At 41.5% G+C, this 16,068-nt stretch overlaps 2 protein-coding genes across 4 annotated transcripts in view; one reads left to right on the forward strand and one right to left on the reverse strand.

The window, feature by feature from the left end:
• DHX57 (DExH-box helicase 57) overlaps window positions 1-3,351 on the reverse strand; it is a 50,948-nt gene extending 47,597 nt beyond the window's left edge. Inside the window, exon 1 of the mRNA XM_069108611.1 lies at window positions 3,197-3,351. The gene's annotated coding sequence lies outside the window, so the exon portion shown is untranslated. The remainder of the gene's footprint in view (window positions 1-3,196) is intronic.
• Window positions 3,352-3,381: 30 nt separating this feature from the next.
• Window positions 3,382-12,951, forward strand: MORN2 (MORN repeat containing 2). Of its 3 annotated transcripts, none has more exons than XM_069108613.1 (5): window positions 3,382-3,623; window positions 4,655-4,705; window positions 5,452-5,558; window positions 7,555-7,691; window positions 12,018-12,951. In XM_069108613.1, the coding sequence occupies exons 1-5, from the start codon at window positions 3,593-3,595 to the stop codon at window positions 12,118-12,120; spliced, it is 429 nt and encodes a 142-aa protein (XP_068964714.1). In that variant the 5' UTR covers window positions 3,382-3,592; the 3' UTR covers window positions 12,121-12,951. The 3 variants fall into 3 exon arrangements, with proteins under 3 accessions (XP_068964714.1, XP_068964716.1, XP_068964715.1); XM_069108615.1 differs by having other exon boundaries at window positions 3,432-3,487; XM_069108614.1 differs by having other exon boundaries at window positions 3,447-3,499.
• The last annotated feature ends 3,117 nt before the right edge of the window (window positions 12,952-16,068 follow it).

Raw genomic sequence — 16,068 nt, forward strand, 5'->3', positions numbered from 1 at the left:
CAAAAACACTCTCATCTGCCTATTGTTGCCATATTTATACCCACTGTATTCCTAATCTCAAAGTTTTAAAATGTCATAACTAAAGGAAAATAAAGTCATCCACATTTAAGACACAAGATAATTTTCTGCTGCAGAGCAATAACCCTAAGCAATCCAAGTGAAAATTCCTGTTACAAGAGACTTCTGGCTCCAGTTTACAGAGTTGGTCCAAGAACAACACGAGGGTGGAGTAAAATTCCCTCACCTTCTTTGCAAAGAGATAGATATATACAAATTACCCAAAGGTAAGTTCAGGAAAAGCTCCAAAGCAGGAAGCACTGGACAATGGGATACTCTGATTTCTGTAAAGACAATTTATCAATCCCCTAGAATTTATTCTTTTGTTAAAAAAAAAAAGCCTTCTGAAATGGACTAATCAGCTCTATACCTCAAGAATCCCTCTACTGTCTACTTGTATTTAAACATAAAAAAGCATTAAGTAAAGCAAACAGCTGCTATACGATAATATGGACAAGGAACACAATCAAAGGGGATCATAGAATATGTTAGAATTATATGTAGAAAAATACTCCATTTGCAACCTAAACTGAGATCTCATTTGAGCATTGTCAATCATGGATAATACGCCACCAGTTTCTGTCCTTATTCAGTCAGTACATCAGTTGAGTTTTTATCCTAATAGAAGGTTAACACTGACCATAAGTTTTGATAAAAACCATCAGATTGAAGAATAAGGCCAGTGGGAAGTGTGTGCTTTCCTTCTGTGAGGCCTACAGATTTATCAGTTATGTGGATTTCCATTTCTGTGGTACATGGATTGCTGCTAGGCAAGCTGGTTGTGAAGGGGATAGAATGCTAGGTGTCAGGAAGATCTGAGTTCAAATATGGCCTCAGACTTACACTAGCTAGTGTGACTCTGGGCAAGTCATTTATACTGTTTGCCTCACTTTCCTCAACTGTAAAATGGGGATAATAATAATAGTACTGACCTCCCAGGATTGTTGTGGGAATCAAATGAGATAATACTTGTAACAATGTTGACCAATGTCTGGCACATAGTAGGCACTATATAAATACTTGTTTCCTTCCCTCCTACCCCAATCCTTTTACTGTTGCTAAAGTTAACACAGTAAAAGGGGTGAGATCTCAGGATCAATGAGCTCCTTCAGCATTATCAGTTGCAGAGTGTTGTGGTAGCACTAATCTGTATACTACCTGACTATTGCTTCCAAACAAGATCCTAGACTTATCATAGGATGAAAAGACTATAGATTCTGAAATGTAAGGGCCCTTGGAAGTCATTAAGTAAAATCCCTCATTTTGCAAATGAGGAAACTGAGACTGAGGGAGGTGAAATGGCCACACAGCTCATAAGCATCTGAGACAGGATTCAGATCTTGCTGATTTCAGGTCCATACTCTATTCAATTTTCTACCTGCTGCTCCAAAAGCTCTGCCCACTCTGTCACCCTGATGGCAGGCACTACCTGCATTACCTTTTCAAGATCAGGGTGATTTTGTTTGAAGTCCCCTCAGCTCTCCAGCGCCCCCCTCCACCCCCCCATGATTTTTGTTGTAAGCAACCTCCGGGTATAGTGCCTCAGGGCTACCAGAGCTTGAGTCTTGGATAAGTGTCCCTAGAACCACAGTGACTAAAGAATGGCAGTATCTGCATTGGGATTCAAGGACACTGCTAGCCAGGACACTGATGGAAGCCCACATTTCAGCCTTTTGAAATTCACAAAGTCATCCTCTGATGGAGTGTTAGGAGTAGGAAAGTGAACCTCCCACCCCCAAGTGAATCCCTTTCAGGGGCGTGGCTGAAGCTGGGCCACCACTAGGACTGTATACTATTGGAGTGCCCAACTCCAAGTTAGGTGGCTGTTATATCTAAAGCTTCACAGGTGTGTGATTAGTTCTCTTCAATCAGCCACAAAACAATTCTTATGTAGTGCCATTTGCTTTCATTCAATGACTCAAATTTTCATTTTCCCCAAATTAATGCTTTGTCTACAGTAGTTTACACCACTGAGGGGTTCAAAAGAAGTGTCCAAGAATTATTCATACCTTGTTCACACTGCTGATTGATTCTCTCTCTCTATATATATAATATTATATATACTATATATATTTATTCACTGAATAAAGTGAGTTAATCAGGGTATAGAGCATCTTGTTAGTGCATTAATTGGAGTTTTGAGGTGTCACAGTCTCCTTACACTGTACAGAACTGCCCACACATTACCTTCTCGTATCATTCCTAGACTCGGAAATAAAAGGCTATAAATATGCCCTACAACTCACATATAGATACTATCTTATCCAATCTATTTTAATCAGAGTATCAGATTCTCTTTACATTTCTTACATTCTAGACACAAGAAGAAAAGATTTTCTAGCCCTCAGGGTTTAGCATTAGAAATTAACCCCTTAAAATGTGTTCTGCATGACCTCACACACATAATGGTCATCCTATTGCCCGCCTCCTCAATGGGTGGGGGAGGAAGAAAATCTGGAACTCCAAATTGTAAAAATGAATGTTGGGAAAAAAAGACATCACCCCTTAGCTCTTACCTAGGCTTGGTTTACCATTATCCTTAACCCGGGTGGGGATGGAGGGTGGCTAAATGTTTTTTAAACCAATCCCTTAATTTTAAAGACAAAGAAGCTAAGGCTCGGGTGCCGTGTGTGAAGTCGTCCAGTGAGTGGCAGAACTGGTATTCGAGCCTAGGTTTACCGACTCTAACCCAACGTTCTTTGGCACTGCACCTACACCCTTCTGGTCTTCCCTCCATTCCTCGTAATGTCCCAATATTTCCAGCACGTGGTGGAATGCCTTCCATATCTGCCTCCCCTCCCCTTCCCTCTCTCCCTCCCAGGAGCCCATTTCTACTCTTTTCGGGATGGAGATGACCGTCCATAAAGCCGAGGTTTTCCTTAAATCTGCCCGGGGAATCCCAGCCAGTCGGCAGATACCCTCGGTTCCCCTCCATCCCTCACCACCGAGATTCCAGCCCCTCCCCGCATCCCCTCCTGGAAAGGGACGCGCCCCCCTTCCCCCAAGACCGGCAGCGACTGCCCGCGACCAAGCGCAGGCTCAGACCCGACAGTCTTCGGCCCTCCCGAGGTCGAGCGGCCGTGCACACGGCCTGAGGGCTGCTGCAGCGGCAGGAGTCGTGCTCTCCCCATCCACTTACCTCGACCCGGGAGAGGGAGGAGGTCGACAACTCGATCTCTGAGGCAGTCCAGGGCCAGGACCGGCCTCGGATAGGCCGCTGTCTCCGGGCGGTGCTGGTCCAGCCCCCTCACGACCCCTCCGCCTCCTGATTGGTTCCTCCGCGGGGGGCCGGCGCCTCGGCACTTCCACTTCCGGGTCAGAAGGGGGGGGGGAAAGGGGCGGGGCCCGTCTCCCTGACGACCGGGGCGCGCGTTTGGCCGTATTTCTCCCTGGAGCTTAGACAGTTTGAGCCCGCACCAGCGGCGGCTCGGTGGGCGTGTGGGTACGGGGAGTGGGAGTGGGAGGGGGGGTGATCTAGTAGCCGCTGCCGCCGTCGCCGCCGCCGAGCGTCCAGAGATTTGTGCCCCTCCTGAAAATGGACGAGGTGTCAGCAGAAGAGTTTAAAGGTGGCCGGGGTGGGGCGGGGGCTGCGCCTACCTCCAACCTTGTCCCTATTTACCGCGGGACACAGTGGACGAATAGCTACACCGCCCTGGGCCTCAGTTTCCCCAACTGTTAAATTGAGGCAGGTGAAGTTGGGCTAGATGAGGGAACCCTTCCCTGCTACAGATTCCGCGACCCCTCCGGCCTCAGTTGCCACATGTGCAAAACCGAGCCCGTTGGATCCACCCGTGGGTCCTGCAACTGCTGTCACCACCCCTCCGTGGGCTCCCTCTTTGCTGGTGTGCCGGTGGGGTAGCCAGGAAAGGGGGTGCCAAGGCTGAGTGCCCGCAGCGCCGCCAGAGCAGGACTGGCTTTGTCCCGAGGGGTGCCATGGAGTCATAGACGTGGAGCCAGAAGGGCATCTAGTCCAGTCTCCCCGTTTTCAGAGGAGGTAACTGAGGCCCAGAAAGGTTGAGCCATCTTGCCAAGGTCACCCTGTAACCGGCAGGGGAGCAGACTGGAATTAATCCACAGTTTACCTCTAAATCCATCCTTCACTGTTATGCCACGACATCTCCAAAACACAATCCCTTTAATTTTAAAAAGAAATTATGAGGTTGGACTAGAAGTCCTCTCAGATCTCTTGCAGCTCTACATTCAATAAAATAGTTGGGGAAAGGGAGTTGTGTTCAGAACGTTCCCATATATGTATATCCACCCATCTACTGACACAAGCCTCTGTCTCTAATATTCTCCACTCTACCTCCCAGTCGAATCAGGAGGACACTTTGCAGGTGGTTTTGTGATAGATCCCAAATGGAGCTTTGAAATTGTGTTGTTATCAAGAGACGTGAAATAGCTTGAGGAATGACTGGAACCTTGGTGAATTTGTTGCATTATTTCTCTGAGCTGACCAAGTAGATATTGAAAAGACTCCCAAGTCATTTCGACATTGCTGTGTTGAGATATAGTGGGTCAATTTGTGCTGATTGTGATATATCTTCTGATAAGGAAATCTTCAAGCTTAAATGACATTTATTTTTTTTTAAAACAGACCCAGAAGTATACAAAATATGCTTTATATTTCCAAATGGAGACAAATATGGTAAGAATTTTTTAAAATTATTTTTGTATAAGTAAATATTAAATAACAAGTAAAAACTGAGACTTTTTTTTGCAAAGCTTTTATTAAACATTTTAATTCTTAAATGTAATGAATTTCACCTAGAGCCAACCTTTTGGAACATAAAGCACAGAAGTCAAAGTAAAAGATTAAAGTTTTTTTCCCCTAGGCTTGGGAGTTGAATTATTACAACTGGTCCACAAATCTAGATATGTACCAAAAATTATAATTTTATCATATATTGGCACAGTGATTAGAACAAAACACTTGAAATAAGAAAAGACCTGAGTTTGAATACTGCCTCAAACTCTAGCTGTGTGTGACCATGGGCAAGTCAGTATCTCAGTGTCTTACTTTCCTCATCTGTAAAATGTGGATAATAATAGCCACTATCTCGCAGGATTATTGGGAGTATCAAATGAGTTCATATTTGTAAAGTGCCTTGTAAACCTTAAAGCCACATATAAGTACTACACCGGTAATACGATGTGAAGGTTTAAAAGGTTTTTGTCATTAAAAGGGGTGTACCCAAATAGGAACTGCTTAGGGAGAAATTACTGGGCTTCCAGAACATGAGCCTTAGCCTCTGACACTGACCTTATGACGGACAGATCACTTCATTCATCTCAGACCCATGGGACTGAGAGGGCTAGATGGTACAAAATGCATATTCTGCTAAAATACATTTCACTTTTGCATCCAATCTTGGATATTTTTTCTTGTTTTAGAGGGTGATTGTACAAGAATATCTCCTGGAGTCTTTGAAAGAAATGGTGCAGGGGTTCATACCACCCCCAATGGAATAACCTATGTAGGGGCCTGGAAAGATGACAAAGTAATACAAGTTCTTTTCACTTTTTATCAGTATGCTATTTTTTTCATTATTTAGAGAATATTTTATTAGTTTCTGTAATCAAACCCATGTAAATAAGACCTTACATATTTAATACAGTGTGTTACTCCTGTACAAATGGAAAAAAAATGAAGTTTAACATTTCTAGACCGATATGGCTGTTAATTTCTGTACAATGCCAACTCAACACAGTACAAGTGGGATACTTAGTATGTTATTATTAGTATAGTAGTCAGAATGGGTAAATAATCCTAGTGTGTGGAATGTTGCATGTGATAGCTAAAGCTTAAAGACAATTGAACTTGTATAGTATTTGGCCAGAGGTACATATGAAGGCTAGCAGGAAAGGGATTGGTCTGTTTTTGTGAGAGATAAAATAGATCTAGAATAATCTGTTAATATGACTATTGAAATTAAACGCAAACTAGATTAAATTAGGACACTTGAGTGGATGACAGACATGGATCTGTACATGTAGCACCCCTTCTTGGGATACTCCCCCAGCCTATACCGACAAATGGCTGGCCAAGTCTGAAGAGAGCAGCTGCTCCTTACTGCTTTCCGGGTTCTATCCAGTAACCCTGATGGCGTGTGGTTTCTAACTGTGTCCTGAACTTTCCCCTTTTGTGTGCTCTTCATTATCATTCAACCAATTGAAACTCCATTAGCTTTTAGAAAAGGGACATAGCGAGAGGGTATATAACAGAGCAATCAATGCAGAACATTCCCTTTAAACCTGAGGCACGCCCTTCCTTTGCATCCATAAAGTCCTGCTGGAAATACAGATTCAGACTTGAGATGCAGTGTTACTGGGTGCGTGTATTACAGAACACTTGTGACCCATGTGTATTGGCCTAGACCAGGACATCCCTTTCTCCCTTGTGGAGTTCTCATGAAATTTCCTCTAGGTCTAGTTCTCTGTTGGTCTCTGATGGTCAGTTCCTTGATAAAATTCACAGCTACTACTTGTTTCCCTAACTAAGAGTCACAGTCTGTCTCTTTTTGCAGTCAGCCACTGCCACTCCAGGGGTTACTGCTACCGTCTTTGGTTGTAGGTGAGATCTCTGATGGGACCTCTCCGTCTCTGGAACTCACTAGGTCACTTGGCTAGTCCCATTTCAGAATATTCCTAAAACCAGGAAAGAATAAAACAACAAATGGACCCAAGGCAATGACATATGACATTCAGGCTGAGGAATGAGGCCAGATGCCCCTCCCCCACCTGGCACCTCAAAGTAGTTGTCGTCCTAGGAAAAGAGATTGGGAAAGGCCTGGATCACAGCTTTTTTATAGTTTTGAATTGGTTCCTGAATCATCCGTTTTTCTAATTCTGAGGCCAATGAGGAGACTTGACTGAAAACAAGCTCCCCAAAGTTCTCATGTGGTTTCATTTGAAGCAGACAGAGAGTACCTGAGCATGCTCTAAGAAACTTAGAAGGGCAGCAGCCAGGTAGCACAGTGAGTAAGAGCACCGGCCCCAGTGTCGGGATAACCTGGGGATCAAACCTGGCCTCAGATACTCAGCACCACACCCAGAAATAACTGGCCGTGTAACCTTGAGCAAGTTTCTTAATCCCGATTACTTAAAAAAAAAAAAAAAAGAAGAAACTTAGAAGACAGGCAGGGGTTATGTAGGCAGGCTTCAGGATAGGGATTCTTCACCTGGATCCCTGGATACATTTTTTTTTAATAAAAATGTTATTTGTCGTTCAATATAATTGTTTTCCTTTGTAATTCTATGCATTTTATGTATCTAAAAGCATTATTCTGAGAAGGATCCATAGACTTCAGCAGACTGCTAAAGAGGACCCTAACACAAAGAAAGTTAAGAACCGCTATTTTAAGGACTGAAACCAGGCAGGGAATATCTGCAAATGCTTTAAGGACTGGCCCGCATTAGCCAGTCCCCCTCATAGTTATATAAGATCTGGGAATGCCTATGAAAACAAGTCACCAGTTTTCCTTTTTATCTGAACAGATGAATGGAGTTGGAAGACTTGAACACTTTTCAGGAGCGGTATATGAAGGAGAGTTCAAGGACAACATGTATCATGGAACAGGGACTTACACATTTCCAAATGGAGCAAAATACACTGGAAGTTTCGTAGAAAACAGGTGAAATTTTAAAAAATCAAATACTTTAGTTAAACCATATTATTATTGCTTTTTCCTTTCAGAGTTTTTGTTGTTCAGTTGTCTGACTCTTTGTGACTCCATGGACTATGTAGCATGCCAATACTCTCTATGGGGTTTTCTTGGCAAAGATACTGGCTGGAGTGTTTGCTATTTCCTTCTCCAGTGGATTAAGCAAACAGGTCAAGTGACTTACCCAGGGTCACACAGTAAGTGTTTGAGTCCAGATTTGAATTCAGGTATTCCTGAATCCAGGCCCAGCCCTCTATTCACTGAGCTGCCTATCTGCATTCCAGAGTAGTTTGTTTAAATATCATACCTACATAAAATACAATTTTTAAAAATTGGTTTCCAAGTATTGATAGTCTTATTTGAAAGAAGACCAGAGAGGGAAAGACCAAAACAGGAATTATTCTTTGGGTTGCCAAAAGGAAATGCACTTTAAGTTCAATTTCTTTTCATTTTAATTTCTTTTCTTATTTATTTGTTCATGCCTCCCATGTTAGTGCAGAACTTTTTCATTATGAATCTGACCTGACTTTTTTTCCTTCTTTTGCATCGATGCTTGAGTCTGGAGTAAAGTGATAGCCTTACTTCCAACTCCTTTCATGACATCAGGAAAATTACTTTAAGCTTTCTGTACCTTAATTTCTTCATCTATAAAATGGAGGTAATAATACTTAATCTACCAGGGGAGTATTATGGAAATCAAATGAGAAAATATCAAGAGAACACACTGAAAAAATGAAAAATCCCTGTGTTGATCACACAGTATATTGAATACTAAAGATGATACTTAAAAGTTAAAGGCAGTTTAACTGTATATAGCTGTCTATACATAGACATAGAATGTGGGAATTGGAGTCAAGGAGAACTGGGTTCAAATTCCACCTCTGACACTTACTTGCCAGGTGACTATGAACAGGGCACTTAACCTCTCAATCTCAGTTTCCTCACCTGTAAAATGAGGGAGTTGGACTCAATGACCTTCCATCTCTAAGTATATGGTTGTATGATCCATAGGAGGGCTATTTGCAGAGGGATTGTTCTATTCTTATGGAAGCAGAGTGAGATAAAAAAAGATGTATAATGTGCCAGTAATGCTATGGAAAGTAGGAGCAGAAGAGGTTGGACCAGCCCACTTGGGCAAGTGACAGACTCGCCATGTAAACAGCATGGGAAGAACACATAAAATCAGCAATGCCCGTTGGTGAGATGTAGATCAATTCCGTTTGTTTGACATTCCTGTATGTTTCATGTACGTTCCCTAGAGTGGAGCAGCATAAGAGATATTCGTTAGAATATAATTAATGATTTTGTTCTGTCACATGTAGCTTTTCAGGAACAGTTCCCTGCCAAGCTCTTCTTCTGTTGGTTGTGCCTGTGTGTACACCTGATATGAAATAGAAGATCCGTGCAATTTTCTGAGTAATTAAGCTAAAAAACTTTCACCAAAAATATTCTGATAATTGAGGTCAAACTGAATTTGGGGGGTTTCTACAAATTTTTCAGATAATTGCCCCCATTTTACTTTAATCAGGTTCCTGTGTAGCTGTGGCAGGTGATGGCATTTTTTAATCTGTTGAAAAGATATGAGCAAAATAAGTTAGATTACAAGTTATCAAAATGGAACCTTTCTAAATAAATATTTTCATATGGAAAAATAACAGTAAATTTTAAAAGAGCAGGGTTCTGCAAGGCAAACTCTTGCCTTCAATCTCATGGTGACCTATTCACCAAGCCAGCTTTGGTGAAACCAAATGAAAAGAATCTTAAAAAAAATATTTTTTTAAGAAAATCCCAATAAATGTTTTAGTAATGAAAAGAATATTTAGGCGAACCCATGGCCCAGGGACTGTTTTTTCATGAACCAGGTTAAATCTTGGGAACATCTCTCATATAAATCTCTATTTGGCTCATGTGCCCATGTCAGGATTTCCCTTGGGAGCATCATTATCTGGCTCATGACTAGGTCACTATGACAAAAGGAAAAAGTCACCTAGGGCCTTGGCAGCACTCCAGCTGCATTAAATATGGTGTAAGCTTTATTTAACTTGACAAAAGCCCACAAAAGAAGGGACTTGCACTCAAGCCCACAAACAGTTAAAACCACTTTTCTTAGCTCTGTGGTGAGGCCCCATTCTCTAACTTCCACAGCCCCCAAGATTTAGCATTCTATCCAGGGACTGAGGGCCCCCGCACAGGGGAAGCACCCAGGTCACTAGAAAGTCAGGCGGCCCACCCCAGGGTGTAGTGGCAAGCACCCCAGTGTCCCCAGGGTGCCTGCTCACACAGGTTCTTGGATCTGCTTTGTTAAAGGAAAGCAACTCAAAATGGGTTAACAAGCTTACTTTAATCAGTAAGACATATATTGTTTACCTTGTTCAGGAGAAAAGGTCAGCACCCTGAACCTCAAAGCATACAGGCAGAATTATCAAGACAGAAACAGATCAAGTAGACAGCTTTCCAAACTGTCCAACCATTACATCCATACCCAGTCAACATCTGGGTTTCCACATTCTGGGTTTTTCAAAGCCGGGGTACTCTCAACAACGGCTTCCCAGAATTCAGATCAAATCACAGAACACTTCTCAAAGTGAGTCCCAAAAACAAAGCTACACATCAGGGCTTATATAGCCTTCTCCTGGCTCAGAGAATGTAACAACCTTATTGACTCACTGGCCAATCAAGAAGTATCTACTGAAAAACAAGCCTCCCCCACCCCAGGCTTCAGGTGCACATTAGCCTAGGGGCAGGGAAGATCTTTAAAATTTACATTCTTATTACACAGGGTAAGCCCCAAGGGATCCTCCAGGGACTGACACAGTCCCCCAGACTTAACACAGATGTTTAAGACTCCCAACAAGAGGGTAGCATCTGGCTTTGCAAGAGGGTCTGTTCCTTTCTCCTGGATCCTCCCAGAGAAGGGTTCGTTCCTCCATAGGGAGTCTCCTCAACTCCACCTGGGCTGCTTTGCTCCAGCACTCAATTCCTCCCTTGGTCTGGGGCTCCTCCTGTTCTCAACAGGAAGTTTGTAGTCCAGGAACTCCCTTGCTGGAGCCAGAAGACTTGCTGCCCAGGAATTCCTCTCCACTTCTACCAGCTTTCCGTAGTTTCTGTAGCTCCTGGCTCAGTCAGAGAACTCCTTTCCTTCTTACTGTCTCCACCAGGTGGGCTGCCAGGGTCTCTCTTCCCTGGGATTATGTGGCTCCTTAGAGATGGGCCAATGTCAGGTGGCCATGCAGGCTTTCCCCCCAGGAAACCAGTCTGTGTATCACTGACTTCTTTTCTGATTGGTTCAGCTCTGATTCTCTGTTTCTGTCCATAGCTTTCTAGACCTCATTTCAGAGACTAGTCCAAGGGTATGCGACCAGCCATAACTCAATCTCATCCTCATATGTGATGTTAAAGAACCCAGAATACCCAGGACAAATTCAGTTTATACTTTACCATGAGTTAGATGAGTTCATATCATCAAAAGGATTTTACCACTTGTTAAGGAGACACAAGGAGGATTCAGAATTTTCTCTTCTCCACCTGCCCCTACCTTCCCATTAGGTGGCCAAGTTACCAGCTACAGACTCAAGAGAGAGCTAACCTTGAGTTCCCAGGGTCTGTTCCTTTCTACAGCTCTCTGTTGCCAGAGTCTTCCTTTTTCTTTTGCCAGAGATGCTGCTCCTAGAAACTGTATTCTTATTCTGTATTTTTGTCTGTCTGTAGTGTTCCTTGAACTGTCTCTAGCTGACTCTTCCTCCAGCTGAGTCTCTTGATGAATCGTTTCTTGGATGAATAGCTCTGATGCTACGTGCCTTTGGGGGGTGGGACAGGGAAGGAGAAAGAGGGGAGAAAACCCTATCTTCCCCCAAAGAGGTGAAGAGCTTACAGCTACTGGCTCCTGCCTCCATTCACCCAAATTGCTGATTTTTCCAGGGTTTGGCTATTTGAAATCCTACAAGGATTTGTCCCATTTTTTGATCATTTAATGAAATCTTTTCCTTCTGACTTAATCAGAGCTATGTTCATACTTTAAAGGATAATAAGATATTAACACATCAAAAACTCATTAGCTGTCTATATCCCACAGATCAGCTATGCTTAACGACAAGAGACTGGCTGGAATAAAATCCTTCCTGGAAATCTACACTAACCCCACACTTTGATATCAGGCCAAGGTTTGAAACAGGAAAGAAACAAGCATCTAGGGGCCAGAGTGCATCAGTTATCCCGGCAGTGCTTTATTGGTCAGGGAAACAGATACTTCTGAACAGAGTACATCATATTAACCACCTTACATTTTTACTGTTTCAGGGTGGAAGGTAAAGGAGAATATACTGACATTCGTGGATTGGAATGGAGTGGTACCTTTCATTACACAGCTGCGCCGGGGCTGAAACTAAAGCTACAGATGTAGAAGATCTCGAAACTGAAGTAATAACGTTCAAATTGATGTTAATTGTAAGCAATTATGGTCAAGCATTTCCCTTAAAAGTTTCATACACTACTTACTGTATTGTGAGTTATCCAATAAAATCATCCATCTGTTTCTCCATTTGCAACTTCATTTTCAGAATCTTAGAGAGTTTAAATAAGTTCTTAGAGGGTTCCCATCAGTTTGGGAATGGCTGAACAAATTGTGGCATAAAAATGCGAGAGAATATTGCACTATAAAAATTGACAGATATGAGCAATTCAGAGAACCCTTGGAAAACGTAGATGAATTAACAAAGAGCAGAGAAATAGAAATGAGAACAGCATGTTCAATGGCTACATTAACGTAAAGGAAAATAACCCAAGTACTGCTGTACTTCAGTGAATGGGGCACAGATTGGGAAGTGATTCTGATATGTATATACGTACCTACATATGTACATATATATCTTAAAAGGTATGAGTGAAAAAAATATTAATTGGGAGAAGCATTTTTAAAAGTTGCAAGAAGCCCAACCTGGAAGCAGCACATTCTAATAAACCAAACACACAATGCATAGGGGAGAGCTATTTCTTAAAATTTCGTGTGATCTTGGGAAAGGCAGTTACCAGCATGGGGCTTTTGATTTCTCCTCTGAAAAGAAGGGCACATTGGGACAGCTAGGTGGCGCAGTGAATAGAGCACCAACCTAGAGTCAGGAGGACCTGAGTTCAAATTCGGCCTCAGACACTTGACCCACTAGCTGTGTGACCTTGGGCAAGTCATTTAGCCCCAATTGCCTTGCCTCCCCCGCCTCCAAAAAAGAAAAGAGAAGACGGGCATATGTATCCTTTCTATAACATGCAACCATAGAGAAATTTTGAAGAATAAGAACTGAAAAGGTCTTTTATGTCTCAAAATTGTGTTTGTATGTACATATGCATGTATATATATATAAAATAATAGAATTTTAAAATGAAAACCACTTGCACTCACACTGTAAGGCTGAGCTCCCAGAGCAGGGCTGCCCCATATCCCCTCAGGATTCTAAGGGTAGCCCTGAAGAGTTTTAGCACAGATTGTCACATATAGTAGGTGTTTAATAAATGTTGTCACATATGCCTGGCATATAGTAGGTGTTTAATAAATGCTGATTGACTAACAAGTGAGGAGAAATGATGGATTAGTTCGAACAACCTGAACCCTTACATTTACTACAAGAGAAAAGCACATTAGTAAACTATACTTACTCTCTGATGATTAAGTGGATTTGTGTCCATTTTTGTCCATCGGTACAAATAATAGCCTATGTGAACATTTTTGTGTGATTCTTATGCTTTTCTTTCTGTAAATCCTTCACATATGCCAAGAGGAATCTGACAAGCAGGACAGCTTTGGAATTCATGTGTTGGATGTATGTATTTAAAAAGAAAAGTAGTTTTGTGTATAATCAATTTTTTCTCTTGTATGTATATATATATAGATGTTCATTTTATTTGACATTTGTAAAGTTCATAATAAAAAAATTCTAAAAAACAAGTACCCTTCATATATCATCTTACCTTGTTGTAGATCTTCCTATATTTTAATATTTTGTGGATATGAATACAACATTTCAGCTGTCCTTCCATTATCTTTTACTTTATTAGGTAACCTGTTCATATCTTCCCTCTCCCCCTCCCCCCATTATACATGTTATTGATGATATGTTACACTTCTTTTTGGTAAAATCCTTGATCCTACTTAAACCAACCTTTCATGTTTCTGTTGTACTTTGGGTCACCTGTAATTTTGAGACTTTGTAGATCATGATGTTTCATGATTCACAGTCATAGAGCACTACTGTGAAAATATTAGTGTTTAAAAGATGAGATATTGTGACCCAACAGTTGCTTGGGATCATTGAGAATGCTGTGAAGTTGGCCAAGTATGATCCAGTCCAATTTCCCCCACCTATTCAGTTCTGTGCCTAGTGGAAAATCCCTCTTCAGCAACTGTCCAAGATAACTGTCTGGATGGACTAACAGTGCCTAACCACATGTCATAAAAACTGGGTAATAAATTTTTTTTAACACTCATTCTATGTTCCCAATGTTAGTGTTTAGTCTATGAACATAGATCTCACTGAGGAAATTCAGCAGTACTATGGACCAGAAAACAATCGACACAATTATATCTGTCAATAAAAGCCTCCAAAGAGCCTCATAATTGATAAGGAATGCCCTTCCTATATAGAAATTACATGTAATTATGTTTTGAAAAAAAGCTAGGGATTCTAAAAGACAAAGATGAGGAAAGCATTTATACTAGATACTGGAGGGCCCCAAGTATAACTGAAATGGTAGATGGAATTTTGTGGGGGTATTATTTATTATTTATTCTTAACATTAATTTAAAAAAATTTTAAGTTTCAAATTCTCTCCAGCGCTCTCCCTACCCATTGAAAGGGCAATTAATAATATAGGAGAGATGGAGGAACAGTTAAGAGGCCAGTTTAGCTGAAATATATAGAATAGGTGGTGGGGCGTGTATATGGGGGTTAATATGAAATAAACTGAAAATTAGGTGGAAGTCATGTGTCATATATTTTATCTTTGAGGCAAAAATGAGTCACTCAGGATTTTTGAATGGGAGAATGACATGGTCCAATTAGTTTTTATTAATATCAATTTGATTATTATGTGGAGAATGGTTTGGAGAGGAGACCAGAAGCAGGGAGTCAGCTTGCAAGGTATGGAGAGGAGAATGGGGCTTGATGAAATGGTGGCAGAGTGTAGGTTTTGTTTTGTTTTGTTTTTAGCAGTTTGGCTGTGAAATAGAGGAGTAATATAGAAAAATAGCTCTAGGGGATAGCTGAATCATGTAAGGGCTTTTGGTCTTTTTTTCTTTTGCTTTGTTTTTGGATAGAGGGGTATGAATATATTTATATGTAGGTGGTAGAGAAAGAGCCAGCAGCTAAGGAAGGATTGATGATATGAGAGAGGGGAAGAACTCCAGAAGACATGGGAGGGGATGAGATCAAGAACACAGTTGTAGCAGTTGAGACCTTGGCAAGGAGAAAAACCACTTCCTTCTCAGAGCCTAGAGCAAAAGGGAAGAGACTTATGTGGCAGGACCAACGAAACTTCAACTGTTACAATCCTTTCCATTTCTTTGTATTTCTATAATTCTTATTATGTGTATAAGTACATGGTTTTGTTTCCTAGAATTCTGTAACGGCAAGTACCATCCTTCTTCACTTTATAATCCCCAAATATAAATAAATAAGTTATTATCCCTTGATATAGAATATATACATGCATATATGTAGTTCTACTAATAAATCAGACCATAGTACCTTTGTTAGAATCTTTGTGTATTGGAAGTTTACTTCCTTTCTTCTCTGGAATCTGAGTGAAAGTTACTTCACGTATGGAATTCTAAAAGGAAAAAAAATGAAACATTAACACCTCAATAAATCCTTTAGTTTTTTTTTTTTTTAAAGCAATTGGGGTTAAGTAACTTGCTCAAGGTTACATGGCCAGTTATTGCTGGGTGTGGTGCTGAGTATCTGGGCCCAGATTTGATCCAGGTCATCCTGACACTGGAGCCGGTGCTCTTACTTGCTGTGCTACCTGGCCGCCAGTTCTTTAGTTCTTGAGAGAATAACCCAAGACCCATCAAATTACGGGTGATAGAGATAACATTCTTTTGGTATTTGCTAGACAACTGGTATTTATAATGAGTTATTTGTCTCTTACTTTTTGGTTATCACCCTTAAAACCAGCTGAGGGGTCGGCTAGGTGGCACAGTGAATAGAGCACTGGCCCTGGAACCCAGGAGGACCTGAGGTCAAATCCATCCTCAGACACTTAACACTTACTAGTTATGTGACCTTGGGCAAGTCACAACTCCAATTGCCCTGCATTCCCCCCTCCAAAAAGGAAAAAACAAAAAAACCAGCTGAGGTCT

This window comes from Petaurus breviceps, unplaced genomic scaffold (assembly GCF_028583685.1).
Source record: "Petaurus breviceps papuanus isolate PSGF00001 unplaced genomic scaffold, PetGlider_PUasm1.0 90407, whole genome shotgun sequence".
Classification (NCBI taxonomy): domain Eukaryota; kingdom Metazoa; phylum Chordata; class Mammalia; order Diprotodontia; family Petauridae; genus Petaurus; species Petaurus breviceps.